Genomic DNA, 15,254 nt, shown 5'->3' with positions numbered 1-15,254 from the left:
TTCATTGAGAGGTGTAGTTTTTAAAATTGTGTCAGTTATGGGGGTTCTGCTGTCAGTTATGGGACTTCCTTGGCTTTCCCAGTGGGTTTTGGCACCTGCAAATCCAACAGTAAAATCTGCACTATATTATAGCACTTCTTCCTTTCTGAGTTTTGCACTGTGCGTCAAAAGTAGTTCCTGATTACATTTGGGGTACTGGTGTCCTCGTGAGAAATTGCGCAACAAACTTAGAGGTCCATTTTTTTTCCCTATTAACCCTTATAAAAATTAAAAATGTGGGGCTCAGGCTAGTTTCACACTTGCTTTTTTTTGCAGCGCGTTTTTCCCGCAAAAAAACGCATTGAAAAAACGCATACAAACGCATACAGATGCTGCGTTTTTTTCAAGCATTTTTATGAGCATGCATGAAAAAAACGCAGCGTTTGTATGCGTTTTTAGTGCGTTTTTACCGCGTTTGCGTTTTTTTCCAACATTAGGTGGCCCCTCACACTAACCCAAACCATGACTTTACTAACCCTAACCCTGACCCTAACCCTTAACCAAACCATACCCTGATCCTAACCCTGACCCTGACCCTAACCCTTAACCAAACCATACCCTAACCCTGACCCTAACCCTTAACCAAACCATACCCTGATCCTAACCCTAACCCTGACCCTAACCCTAAACCCCCTTAACTAACCCTAACTCTAACCCAAACCCCTAAATTCCATTGTCTAAACTAATGGTAAAAAAAAAAACGCATGTGCAAAAAAACGCATACATAAGCATGCCAATGCGCACATATGCTCACCATAGACTTATAATGGGTGTCTTGCTGTAAAAAAAACGCATTGCGCGCGCATGCGTTTTTTTTTGAGGCAAGTCGGACGCCCAAAAAATGCAACAGGATGCATTTTGTGCGCCCGAGCGCATACCGCAAAAAAACGCATGCGCGGAAAAACGCGTACAAACGCATGTGTATGCGCACATAAGCGCATCCCATGCAAAGTATAGGAAAAAAAACGCATGCGCTATTTAGCGCTAAAATACCGCGAAAAAAAAGCAAATGTGCAACCAGCCTCAAACAACATTTTAGCGGTAAAAATGTAATTATTCATTTTTATTCGGACTCCCATGACAGCACCACGAGAGAGGGGATCCGCCCTATAGGAACAGGAAACCTACAGATACAAAAGGGCGGCACCTCTCCCACGCATCAGTTGGTTTCCTGTTCCTGAGGGGACGGGATCCTACAGAAGAATTGGATCCCAGGCCGGCCAGCCGACACCGGTAGCGAGGGGGTCTCCTACCTCGGCCTGGTTCGGATCTCCTGGAAGGCGCCACGGTGGCCCAGGATGGGTGTCACGGCGGTGGCGTGGACAGCAGGGAGCGGCGTCCGGAGGATGTCCGTCTCCGGAATTAAGCCGCCGCCGGTAAGTATACCCCCCCCGGGGATTCCCGGCTCCGGCGGCGCAGATATGTTGGCAGCGCTGTGCAGGGGGCTGCGACCGGAGCTCCCGGGCGTCCCGCGGGGCTTCCGGCGTTTCCGGGGTAGCGGTGACGTCAGGGGGCGGGCGGAGGAGGCGCTTCCGGGTCAGCGCGCCACTGCGCATGCGCGGCGATTCCAAGATGGCGGCGCCCATCGGAAACACCGATGGCGCGGGGTCGGGCGCCAGCTGGGGTAGGGAGCTCCGTTAAGGGGGGGCGAGGGGCGCGGCATGGATACTGCTGACCGGAGGAGGGGGTATTTAGGCGGGACCCGGGCAGGGTACCTTGCCTTGGCCACATTACTACATGCAGCAGTGTGCAGCAGCAGCAGTGGTAATGGAAAGCGATCGAGAGCAGCAGCGGAAGAAGCAAGGGCAGCAGCGGCAAACATCACTGCCGCCCCTGGATGACCTTCGGCAGGTCAAACAGAAAAAGAAAGGGTCCCGTGACAGTAATGCGGGACGAAGTGACCAGTCCACTCGTAAGATCTCCTCCAGGCAGACAGGAGCATCGACCGAAAGAAATCCCCCTCGTTCTCCGGTACTTGATTGTGGCACTGGTAAGTGATCTTCGTGAAAGTTCACTCAGTGACGGGACCCCCCTTCTGTGTTTTTCTTTTTCTAGGGAAAAAAAGCTACAAGTAAAAATAAGCATAGGGAATGCGCACTCTGTGCATGCCCATTACCGGACGCGTGCCTCAAAAGATTGTGCCCCCCCTGTATTCAGCAGACGGTGGCAGAAGAGTCGCCTGCAGTAGCGGCGAGTTTGAGAGACATTGTCAGGGTAGAAATGAGGGAAACCCTAAAGTCCTTGTCTCAGCCGCAAAGTCTAAGGGGCGAGGTCCCGGCGGAGTCTGATTCCTCGGTAGAGTGGAGAAAAAGCAGAGACTCCCAGGCTTCATCTCCCTCGTCCTCCTCAGGAGAAGAGGACTCGGGGCGATTTTGTCTGCCTCTTGACTGGGTAGACAAGCTGGTCAAAGCAGTCAGAGGGACAATGGAGGTAGAGGAGCCTAAACCCCATTTATCCATGCAGGATGTCCTGTTCGGTGGGCTGGAACAGAGGAAGCGGAGAGTCTTTCCGTTAAATCAAAAGATACAGGATCTGATCCACAGAGAGTGGAAAAAACCGGACAAAAGAGGGTCGCTACCACCAGCCCTCAAAAGGAGATACCCCTTCGACGATCCAGCAGTAAGTTCTTGGGACAGAGCCCCCAAATTAGACGCTGCCATTGCGAAGGCATCAAAAAAATCCTCGCTCCCCTTTGAGGACATGGGATCCCTTAAAGATCCCTTAGACAGGAAAGCTGATACTTTCCTGAAAAACACCTGGGAGATGGCGGCCGGGTCCTTATGACCAGCAGTGGCTTCAACGTGCACGGCCAGGTCCATGATGGTCTGGTTGGACCAGTTGGAGTCACAACTAAAACAGGGTACATCAAGACACACAATTCTTGGGGCCCTACCGACCATCCAAGAGGGAGCAGCCTTCCTGGCAGATGCCTCAGCGGATGCAGTGAGAATGGCCGCCAGAGCAGCAGGTCTCTCTAACGCAGCTCGCAGAGCCCTGTGGCTAAAGTGCTGGCAGGGAGACATCCAGTCCAGAGCAAAGCTCTGTGCGATTCCATGTGAGGGCGAATATTTGTTTGGAACTGTCCTAGACGAGCTGCTTGAAAAGGCGGGGGACGACAAGAAAAGATTCCCAAACCTTTCATCAGCGTCCTACCGTCGCCCATTTGGTAGAAGGAGATTTGGCCAGGGGAGAAGGCGCAACTCTTCGCCTGTTAGAGATCGACCCAGATGGGAAGACAGAAGGAGACGAGGTACGGGCTATATGTTTACACGCTCGTCGAGAGATCAAAAGAAACCAAATCAATGACTAGCGGTTCCCGTGGGGGGTAGACTGTCATCCTTCTTCCCGGCATGGTCACAGATTACGAATAGTGACTGGGCGCGTAAGGTAATATCCACCGGGCTTAGGTTGGAATTTACCCAGATCCCGCGGGACACCTTTAAACTGACCCCCTTAAGATCTTCTCATCTCGAACAAGCGGCTTTAGAAGCGGAAGTCTTGAGCCTATGTCAGAAAAATGTCCTGGTAGAGGTTCCAGAGGCTGAAAGGGGAAGAGGGTTTTACTCTCCCCTGTTTCTAATCCAGAAACCTGATAACACATTCAGAACGATTATAAACCTTCGTTCCCTTAACGAGTTTTTGATTAATCATACATTCAAAATGGAGTCCATTAATACAACAATAAAAATATTGTTTAAAGGTTGTTTTATGGCAGTCATAGATTTGAAAGACGTGTACTATCATGTACCTATCCATACAGACTTCCAGCAGTTCCTGAGGGTGGCAGTTTCAGTAGAGGGCACAGTACGTCATTTTCAGTATAGAGCCCTTCCCTTTGGTCTCTCAGCAGCACCCAGGGTTTTTACAAAGTTAGTGGCCGAAGTTATGGCTCACTTACGAGAGGTTGACGTCTTAATCATTCCATATTTAGACGATTTCTTGATTGTAGGAAAATCGGTGGGTCATTGTAAATCCCAGATAGAAAAAGCTAGATCCAGGTTAGAAAACCTGGGATGGATTTTAAACTACAAGAAATCCCGACTCCAGCCCTTAAAAATACAGAAATTTTTAGGGTTGATACTAAATTCAGACACTCAGCGGTGCCTGCTACCACTAGATAAATTACAAAAGATACAGGAGCAGGTTCTTCGGGCAATGGATAATCCATCTATGACCCTCAGACAGGCCATGTCCCTGTTAGGTTCTCTAACTTCATGCATCCCAGCAGTAAGGTGGGCACAGTTCCATACCAGAACCCTTCAAAACGACGTCTTGATTAATAGCAGGGCCCTTGGAGGCTCCTTACAGGGTCGGATGTGTCTAAGCCCCTCAACTGTTACATCACTGAGATGGTGGCTTGAGAGCGAGAACCTAGCGTCAGGGGTGCCCTGGATAACACAGATAACCCGTATTATAACCACAGACGCAAGTTCCTTCGGTTGGGGAGCCCATATGGGGGACATAGTGGTACAGGGCCAGTGGGATTCTAATTCTGAAATCTCATCCAACCAGAGAGAACTATTGGCGATAGAGCGGGCAGTCAAGAAACTCATTATCTACCTGCAGGGCCATCATGTGAGGATACACTCGGACAACCAGGTAGCGGTAGCATATGTCAACCACCAAGGTGGAACCCGCTCCAGCGCTCTGATGCAGATAACAGAACGGCTCCTCCAGATAGCAGAGAGAAATTGTCTATCTTTGACCGCGCTCCACATCAGCGGAAAGGACAATGTAAGAGCAGACTTTTTAAGCCGCAAGGCTCTAAGACAAGGAGAATGGGCTTTGAACAAAGATATTTACCGCCAGATTGTCCGCAGATGGGGCCAGCCAGAGGTAGACCTCTTTGCCACCAGAAAAAACAGAAAAGAAAGATTGTTCTGCTCTCTGAACCCCAGGGAAAATCCCCTGGCGGTGGATGCCCTACTGATAAGATGGGACTTTTCTCTGGCATACGCCTTCCCACCATTGAATCTTCTTCCTCTGGTAGTCAGGAAGATCAGAGAGGATCAGGCAAGAGTCATACTGATTGCCCTCTTTTGGCCCAGGAGGACCTGGTTCGCGTGGTTGAGGACCATGTCGGTAGGCGATCCCTGGGTACTGCCGAACCTTCCGGATCTCCTCTACCAGGGGCCAGTCAGCCACCCACAAGTAGCGGGGCTTCATTTGACGGCGTGGTATTTGAAAGGTCACTATTAAAAAATAGAGGGTTCTCCAAGAACTTAATTGACACCCTCCTAAGAAGCAGAAAATTAACCACCACTAATATCTATGCTAGGACCTGGAAACGCTTCCTGTCCACCTTTCACTTTGACATCAGAGATGGAATTCCCACGAAACATATTCTGGAATTTCTCCAGAAAGGTTTCGAATTGGGTCTCTCCACAAGTACGCTAAAAGTACAAGTTTCAGCCTTAGGGGCCCTGTTTGCAGCTGATATTGCAAAGGATTATTGGGTAGCAAGGTTCATCAGAGCAGCGGCCAGATCGAGACCTATACACAAAGACAGATGCGTACTGTGGGACTTAAACTTAGTCCTTACAGCCATGACAGAAAGTCCGTTTGAACCTTTTAGATTCCGCCTCACTAAAGATTATATCTCTTAAGACAGCATTCCTGGTAGCAATAACATCCGCGCGTAGGGTGAGCAATATACAGGCACTTTCCAGATTGCCTCCTTACACAGAGTTCTTACAGGATAGAGTAATCCTAAGGCCAGATCCAGCATACCTTCCCAAGGTAGCAACACAATTCCACAGGACACAGGAGATAGTTCTGCCTTCCTTCCTCCCTAACCCAACCAACCCTAAAGAGCAGAAACTCCAGGCGTTAGATATTAGAAGATGCTTACTGACATATTTAGCAGCCACGGATCCTTGGAAGAAGGAGAACGCATTATTCCTATCCTTCCAAGGTTCCAGGAAAGGATACAGAGTATCAAAACGCACATTAGCAAGGTGGATTAGGGAGGCTATCTCTCTTGCCTACACAGCAGGTGGCGGTCCGGCTCCACAGAACCTGAGGGCACATTCCACTCGGGCCATGGCATCATCCTGGGCGGAGAGATCTGGAGTATCAATTGATCAAATATGTAAGGCGGCCACCTGGTCATCTCCTTCCACCTTTTTTAACCACTATCGGTTAGACATGGGTGCCTCCTCAGACCTCACCTTCGGGCTAAGGGTGCTGCAGGCTGTAGTCCCTCCCTAAGTTAGTTTAAATCTCTGTAATTCTCTCGTGGTGCTGTCATGGGAGTCCGAATAAAGTATTAAGTTACGTACCGGTAACAGTATTTTTCGGAGGCCCATGACAGCACCCTTAGTTCCCTCCCTTGTTCACATATAGGGGTGCACTCCTTAGAAGATTGTTCATAGAATCACCTTATGTGGGAGATGGTATGGAATAATTCTGTTAAATAGGGTAGATGGGTTGTATATATCATATGTTGTGTACTAACCATGGTAGCCTCTCAAGCTCTGTAATCCAACTGATGCGTGGGAGAGGTGCCGCCCTTTTGTATCTGTAGGTTTCCTGTTCTTATAGGGCGGATCCCCTCTCTCGTGGTGCTGTCATGGGCCTCTGAAAAATACCGTTACCGGTACGTAACTTAATACTTTCGCCACCTAATGGTATACATTTCTGTGAGTCACATGTAGCCAACATGCTCACTGAACCCGTGGATGAATTCATTGAGGAGTGTAGTTTTTAAAATGAGGTCACGATCACTGCTATCACTGCTGTTTTGATACCTCAGGGGCCCTGCTAATGTAACATGGCAGCCTGAAACCATTGTAGAAAAATATGAACTCCAATATGGCACTTCTTCCCTTCTGAGTTTTGCACTGTGCCTCGGTAGTAGTTTTCGATCGCATATGGGGTGTCAGTGTGCTCGTGAGAAATTGCACAACAAATTGTATGGTCCATTTTGCTAGTTACCCTTGTGAAAATGAAAAATTTGAGGCAAACCCAATGTTTTTGTGGGGAAAAATTTATTTTTTAATTTTCACAGTTCAACGTTATAAACTTGTGAACCATCTGGAAGTTAAGTTGCCCACCACACATCTAGATACATTGATTATGGGGTCTGGTTTACAAAATGGGGTCACTTGTAGGGTGTTTCCACTGTTTAGGCACATCAGAGGCTCTGCAAACGCAACATGGCTTCGCTAATGATTCTAGCTAATTTTGTGTTCAAAAAGTCAAATGGCGCTTCTTCCCAGTCCTGCACCCAAACAGCAGTTTTCCTCCACATATGGGGAATCTGCTTACTCGGGAGAAATTGCATAACAAATTGTATTGTGCATTTTCTCCTGTCACCCTTGTGAAAATGCGTAATTTGGGCCTAAAGTAAAAATTTGGAGCAAACCCAACATTTTTGTAGGAAAAATTTGACTTTTTATTTGCATGGCTTCTGTGAAGCACCTAGGAGTTCAAGGTGCTCACCACACATCTAGATAAATTCCTTATTAGGTCTAGTTTCCCAAATGGGGTCACTTCTCAGGGGTTTCCACTGTTTAAGCACATCAGGGGCTCTCCAAATGTGACTTAGGGTTTGCTCTGTATTTCACCCATTTTTGCCTTCAAAAAGTTAAGTTGAGATTTCTCTTCCGAGCCCTTCCATGCGTCCACATAGTAGTTTCCCCCACATATGGGGTATTGGCGTAGTCTCGAGAAAATGGACCACAAAATTTGGTGGAATTTCTCCTATTACCTTTGTGAAAAAAAAAATCATTTTATTTTTCCTTCCACATTGCATTAATTACTGTGGTTAAACTGCTTGAATGTGGTTTTGAGAACTTTGAGGAGTGCAGTTTTTAGAATGGTGTCACTTTTGGGTATTTTCTGTTTATATAGGCCCCACCAAAGTCATTTCAAACTTGATTTGGTCCCTAAACAAAAGGTTTTGTTGTTGGTGGTGTTTTTTTTTTTTTTTTTTTTTTTTGCAAAAATGAGAAGTCACTGGCGAACTTTTAACCCTTATAACTTCAAACAAAAAAAAATTGTTTAAATTGTGCTGATGTAAAATAGACATGTGGGAAATGTTATTTATTAACTATTTTTAGTCCCATGTATGGGTTTTTTTTTTTGGTAGTTAGATACTACAGATAAGTCTACACTCTCTGAAATTATTTTAGACCCTGCATTAGGCATAAAATGAAGAAGAGTAGCATCCGGTCCGGGTGAAGAAGCATATACAATTTATTATGCCATGAACACATACAACGGTTTCGACCGTCACATGGTCTTTTTATGCTCGAAAAAGACCATGTGATGGTCGAAACGTTATGTTTTCATGGCATAATAAATTTTATATGCTTCTTCACCCGGATCGGATGCTGCTCCTCTTCATTTTGTGACTTCTTATGTCCAACTGGGTCCCTGGACTTACAGGATCAAAGGATGCACGCTCTAAGTGCTGTCAGCCATTTTTCTACTTGCTGCCTGCATTAGGCATGGCACGGTATGTGCACCTACCCTGCACTTTATTATAATCACAGTGCTTTCCTTTAGCAGACTATTAGCACCATCTAGAGGGTTGCCTTTTTATTACGCTACACGAATAGTGTATATCTAAATATATAATGTAAGATTTTCCATCCTTTGATATGTTTCATTGTGATGTGACCATTTTTGCCAGAGCGATAGGGGGGCTGGTTCCAGGAAAATTATTCCAAGTTTGATGAGAAGAAATGCATCATTGATGCAACCTAGACCTTTTCGGTGCAGGTTAAATATGAGTAATTAAATTCAAAAGAGGCATGTGTGTACTGTAGGCCATTACATTCTTAAGAATAGATGTGAATGTAAAGGAAAATCTCTTAATGACCGTGCCACATCTGGCTCTCTCCTAGCCATAATCATATTGCTACAAGTAAAACACTACTCAATCTACGGAGTCTCTGCTCTTCTAGTACTAATAGGATTAATGTGGACAACTCAAGCTTGATCTTAATCTCACTACGGCGAGCATAGTGATGGATTTATTATGTATTTATAATAAGCAAGAGTGGAGACAAACTTGATGTCAATGGCTCTTCAGCTCCCAAGTGTGAGTACATCAAAGGGGTATTCTCCAGTTGTCTCTCGAGCAGTTCAATCTTCCTACATTCTCTCTCTACCTCCTGGTGTCTGTCCGACACTCCTCCTTTTGAGTTAAAGCTCTGGTGAACAGAATTATAGTATTGGTAGAACTATAAAGCCCAACCCAAGTTCTGCTATAACACATTTAGCGTTCAGTGGTTTGTTTTGAGTCTGTAATGGGCTGACATTTCTATGGACAGCAGAGACACGCTGCCCCTTTAAGAGACAGCACCCCCTTGGCTGATGCGATGGTGCATTCGATTCTACCCATCAAAATACTGCTTTGGTTTGCTCTTCCAGCTATGGAGAGGGGAGGGGCTGTTTTTCCCAGTGAGTGTTTTGGAGCTGGGAGTCTGCAGGAGACTGACATGAGGAGAAAACCGTGCAGCTTAGAACTGACTGAACTTGTGGAATTGTGTATACCCTTCTGGGGATAACGAAGGTGGTTTTCCTGTGTTACTGCGAGGAGCCACGAAGATATACAAGGAAGCAATTCAGAAGAGGGCGTTCACGGTTTCTAGGAACAGCTTGCAAAATGCTAGCGTTTTCCAAGCGATCTGGAGCATCGCTTGGAGAACTGATTGACAGGTTGGTGACATTCGTCAAACATAGTGTTTGATGAGTGTGACCAACTTTTTACTACTGAGGCCACCTATGCAGCATCAGTAGTAAAAGATAAAATGTAAAAAATAATAAAAAAAAATAAAAATGGTGTTATTCTTACCTTCCGACGTCCTGCGCAGCCTTCCCGCCTCCCTCCACGCTCCCGTTCCCAGTAATCCTTTGTGAAAATGCCTGCGATGACGTCCGTTCTCGCGGGATCGCGAAGTCTCGCGGTAATTCGCGATGACGTCATGCGAATGACCGAGACTTCGCGATCCCGCGAGAACAGACGCCATCGCGGGCATTTTTGCAAAGGCTTACTGGGAGCGTGGAGAGAGGCGGGAAGGCTGCGCGGGACATCGGAAGGTGAGAATAACAATATTTTTTATTTTAAATTCTATTTTTTACAGGGATATGGTACCCAAAGCCCGGAGGACAGTCTCCTCTCCTCCGGACCGTGGGTACCATCCGCAATTGTTCTGCTTACTTTTCGCATGTTGTGCACAGCCACATGCAGAAAGTAAGCAGAACAATGCATTCCTATGGGTGCGGGATCACCGTGATTCCGCAAAATTAATGAGTATGTGCGGTTTTTACCGCGAAGCGATTCCACTGCGGTAAAAACCGCAGCATTAGCACAGCATTGCGGAATCCCATAAGAATGCATGGGATGCTTATTTTTCGCGGTTAAGACCGCCGTGGAAACGTGAAAAAAAACGCCACGTGTGAACTCAGCCTAAAAGATAAAATCTCTTATTTCAGGAAGATGAAAGCAGATTGAATTGCAAACGTGCCTATTTTCATGCTGTCTGTTTAAAACAATTTAACAACTTGAAAACACCCCTTTTAAAGTAACATGACCATTTCTTTATGGGAATTGTTGGGTGTTCTAGCACACTGACCTCCCTCTTCCATAATATTATCTAATATATTTGAGTCTCCTAATCTTTACTACAGTTAGTAAAGACACATATGCTCTCAGCTTTACATTTTAATTATGTTAGCTTTTTATTGTGACTATGAACTCATATTTCTCTGAGTTTTCATTTAAAAAGCTAATATTTAAAATAATTTCTGTAGTGTACTAACAGTTCATATACCCAACTTTTGTTCTTCTAGATATGCAGAACCTGGAAAAGTTTTTGCGGGAAGCTGTAGTACATGGCCAGCCGCGCACTCATAGAGCCTGGAAAAAAATCCTTATCATTGTCGAAGGAATTTACAGGTATAAACTCAACTGGCAGAAAGTAAGAGACTGCAGCAGTACTAAACAGGGGCATAGATATAGGGTATTAGTGATATCTGAGCCCTAGTGTGTGAAAGAACTAAAGGCTCCATTACCATATAGAAAGCTGGTGTTATAGCACATGGAAGGTGTGGGGCATTGGAGCAGAATTTACACGGGGACCCAAGAGTTCTAATTTATAACTCTGATAATAAATGACCCAAGTATTAACACTACCAAAATTTAGCTTTTTTTCTGACTCCATGTCCATCATTCTGGGTAATCACAATTTGCTTTCAGGTTACGAAGCATAATTTATGAATTATTAGAGCAGATTGTTTGGAGTAGGAACCGCATTTTCAAATATTCAATTACGGCAACCAGCATGTAAAGGGTATTCCCATCTCTGATATTTATCACAAATCCACAAGATATGCCATAAATATGTAATAGAGCTGGGTGCCACATCAGAGAACCTCTTCTATCCCCTCCCTTACCCTGATTGTTGTAGAGATCACCAAACAAAGCTGCTCTTATGAACAGGGAAAAAGGATCCAGCGATGTTGGTAACAGTTAAAAGTTAACTTTTATTCCACTTCAAATAAAACATGGAAAATGGCACATATTGTCGGGTATATTGCACATATGGCAGATCGACGCATTTCGACTGAAAGTCTTTGTCAAGATCTATATCTGCATCCATTGACATCCATTGAGTCAGGCACATCTGCAGCAAAACCGCAGATGTAAAAAAGATTTTTGCTGCGGATGAAACGCTGCAGATCGGGAGGAGGGAAGAGTGTGGGTGGTGACTGTGTGCATGTCTGTGTGCGTGGCGGGGTCTGCGTGTAGTGTGTGTGTGTGTGTTCCTGTGTCTGTGTGTGTGTGTCCCTGTGTGCGTGTCTGTGTAGGCATCCATTGTCTGAAAGGACTACTGCTCCCATGCGGCAGTGAATGCTCACAATGACAGCATTGCGGATGAAAGTAGTCCCATCAGACAATGGCTATGTTAGTAGTTAAAAAAAACACACACAGAACATACACATAACATACAACACATAACATAGAGTACATATTTACCAATCACCTCGTCCCCGATGCCCTCGTCTCCTTTAATAAAAATAATAAACCAACCTATACATACCTTTCCACCGTAGTCCAATTATTAACAAGTGTCCCACAACGATGATCTGTGTAGAACACTAAAATCCAGTGATGTCAGTGCACTACAGGGCTCCAGCGATTAAATGACAGGCGGAGGTAATCCCCTGCTTTGTATCCCTCCGCCGCTGGGAAAGAGGTCCCGTAACTCTAACCCTAATTCTCACACCCAGCATTGCTGTAAAGTGAGAGCCTGAACTCTGGTAACCTCAGTGATGCACTGCAGGAGCCATTGCCTCCTGTCAGTGTGTCACTGGAGGCCCTGTAGAGAGGTCACCTCTCCTGGGAAAACTGTGTAGTGTTTTATTTCATTAAAATACTTTTTTCTGACTGTTAATTTAACCCTTAACAATTATAGGATTAGTAATGGACAGGTATCTTATTGACACCTGTCCATTACTAACCGGGCTTAATGTCACCTTACAATACAAAGGTGACATTAACCCCTTATTACCCCATATGCCACCAATACACAGCAGTGGGAAGAGAGGCTAAGTGCCGAAATTGGCACATCCTACAGATGCGCCATTTCTGGGGCAGCTGCGGGCTGTGTTTATAGCTGGGGGGGCAATATCCATGGCCCCTTCCTAGGCTATGAATATCAGCCCGCAGCTGTCTGTGTAGCTGTTCTGGCTATTAATGATAGGGGGACCCCACATAATTTTTTTTAAAGAAATTAAACAGATATTGCGTTTAAGGCCGGGGTAACACTTGCGAGAAACTCTCACGAGTCTCGCACCTCAATACCTGGCACCGCTGCCGGCACTCGGGACCGGAGTGTGCAGCTGCATGTATTTCTATGCAGCTTAACGCTCCAGTCCGAATGCTGGCGGCAGTTCTGGGTATTGAGGTGCAAGACTCGTGCGAGTTTCTCGTAAAGTGTGACCCCGGTCTAACACAGATAGATTGTTTCTATCTATCGATAGACAGATCTATCTATAGATATATCTATCTATCTATAGATAGATCTATATATAGATAATGCTTGAGAAGGGTCCGTGATGTAAGGACCGAAATGTCTGGTCCGGCGCCTCCCTTCTAGCGATGACGTCCTCTTCTTTGCTTCCCGTCGCGGCTCCGGCGTAGGCATACTGCTCTGCCCTGTTGAGGGCAGAGCAGAGTACTGCAGTGTGCAGGCGCCGGACCTCTCTGAGATTAGAATATCAAAAATAAAATCCAGAAAATCACATTGTATAAATTATATAAATCAATTTGCATTTTGCAGTGAGAAATAAGTATTTGATCCCCTACCAACCATTAAGATTTTTGGCTCCTACTGACCAGTTAGATGCTCCTAATCAACTTGTTACCTGCATTAAAGACAGCTGTCTTACATAGTCACCTTTATAAAAGATTCCTGTCCACAGACTCAATCAGTCAGACTCTAACCTCTACAACATGGGCAAGATCAAAGAGCTTTCTAAGATTGTCAGGGAGAAGATCATAGACCTGCGCAATGCTGGAATGGGCTACAAAACCATAAGTAAGACGCTGGGAGAGAAGGAGACAACTGTTGGTGCAATAGTAAGAAAATGGAAGAAATACAAAATGACTGTCAATTGACATCGATCTGGGGCACCATGCAAAATATCACCTCATGGGCTATCCTTGATCATGAGGAAGGTGAGAGATCAGCCTTAAACTACACAGGGGGAACTTGTTAATGATCTCAAGGCAGCTGGGACAGTCACCAAGAAAACCATTGGTAAAACATTACTCCGTAAAGGTTTAAAATACTGCAGTACCCACAAGGTCCTCCTGCTCAAGAAGGCACATGTGCAGACCCATCTGATGTTTGCCAATAAACACCTGGATGAGTCTGTGAGTGATGGGGAAAAGGTGCTGTGGTCAGATGAGACAAAAATTGAGCTCTTTGGCATTAACGCTCCGTGTTTGGAGGAGGAGAAATGCTGCCTATGACCCAAAGAACACCGTCCCCTCAAGCATGGAGGTGGAAACATTATGTTTTGGGGGTGTTTCTCTGTTAAGTGCACAGGACTACTTCACCGCATCAATGGGAGGATGGGTGGAGACATGTACCATAAAATCCTGAGTGACAACCTCCTTCCCTCAGCCAGGATATTAAAAATGGGTCGTGGCTGGGTCTTCCAGCAAGACAATGACCCAAAACATACAGCAATGGCAACAAAGGCGTGGCTCAAAAAGAAGCACATTAAGGTCATGGAGTGGCGTGAAGCTCCTAGGAGGGAGCTGAAGCTCCGAGTTGCCAAGCGACAGCCTAAAAATCTTAAAGGGAACCTGTTACCCCCCCCAGGGCGTTTTTAACTAAACTAGCCACCTTCAGCAGCACTAAGGCTGCATTCTGTGAAGGTGGCTCTTCTGTTTCTGACCCCCCCATTAATGCCAAAATATAGACTTTTATAAATAGTTCCTCATACCTGCATTCTGTCAGAGGTATTATTATTATTATTATTTATTATTATTATTTATTGTTATAGCGCCATTTATTCCATGGCGCTTTACATGTGAGGGGGGTATACATAAAAACAAGTACAATAATCTTAAACAATACAAGTCATAACTGGTACAGGAGGAGAGAGGACCCTGCCCGCGAGGGCTCACAATCTTCAAGGGATGGGTGATAATACAGTAGGCGAGGGTAGAGCTGGTCGTGCAGTGGTTTGGTCGATCGGTGGTTACTGCAGGTTGTAGGCTTGTCGGAAGAGGTGGGTCTTCAGGCTCTTTTTGAAGGTTTCGATGGTAGGTGAGAGTCTGATATGTTGTGGTAGAGAGTTCCAGAGTAGGGGTGATGCGCGAGAGAAATCTTGTATGCGATTGTGGGAAGAGGAGATAAGAGGGGAGTAGAGAAGGAGATCTTGTGAGGATCGGAGGTTGCGTGCAGGAAAGTACCGGGAGACGAGGTCACAGATGTATGGAGGAGACAAGTTGTGGATGGCTTTGTATGTCATGGTTAGGGTTTTGTAATGGAGTCTCTGGGCAATTGGGAGCCAGTGAAGGGATTGACAGAGGGGAGAAGCTGGGGAATAGCGGGGGGACAGGTGGATTAGTCGGGCAGCAGAGTTTAGAATAGATTGGAGGGGTGCGAGAGTGTTTGAGGGGAGGCCGCAGAGCATGAGGTTGCAGTAGTCAAGGCGAGAGATGATTAGGGCATGGACTAGGGTTT

General features: G+C 45.8%; 1 protein-coding gene across 1 annotated transcript in view; it reads left to right on the top strand.

The window, feature by feature from the left end:
• The window catches only part of LOC141057280 (serine palmitoyltransferase 3-like), a 119,937-nt gene that overhangs the window by 84,555 nt on the left and 20,128 nt on the right, over positions 1 to 15,254 (top strand). The window contains exon 7 of the mRNA XM_073553821.1: positions 10,843 to 10,948. Within this exon, the coding sequence (XP_073409922.1) occupies positions 10,843 to 10,948 (106 nt within the window). The remainder of the gene's footprint in view (positions 1 to 10,842; positions 10,949 to 15,254) is intronic.

The sequence above is a fragment of the Dendrobates tinctorius genome, unplaced genomic scaffold, assembly GCF_039654945.1.
Source record: "Dendrobates tinctorius isolate UK_male_01 unplaced genomic scaffold, ASM3965494v1 ptg000203l, whole genome shotgun sequence".
Lineage (NCBI taxonomy): Eukaryota > Metazoa > Chordata > Amphibia > Anura > Dendrobatidae > Dendrobates > Dendrobates tinctorius.
Note: the sequence above shows the minus strand (reverse complement) of the source record. Positions and strands in the feature narration are given on the sequence as shown.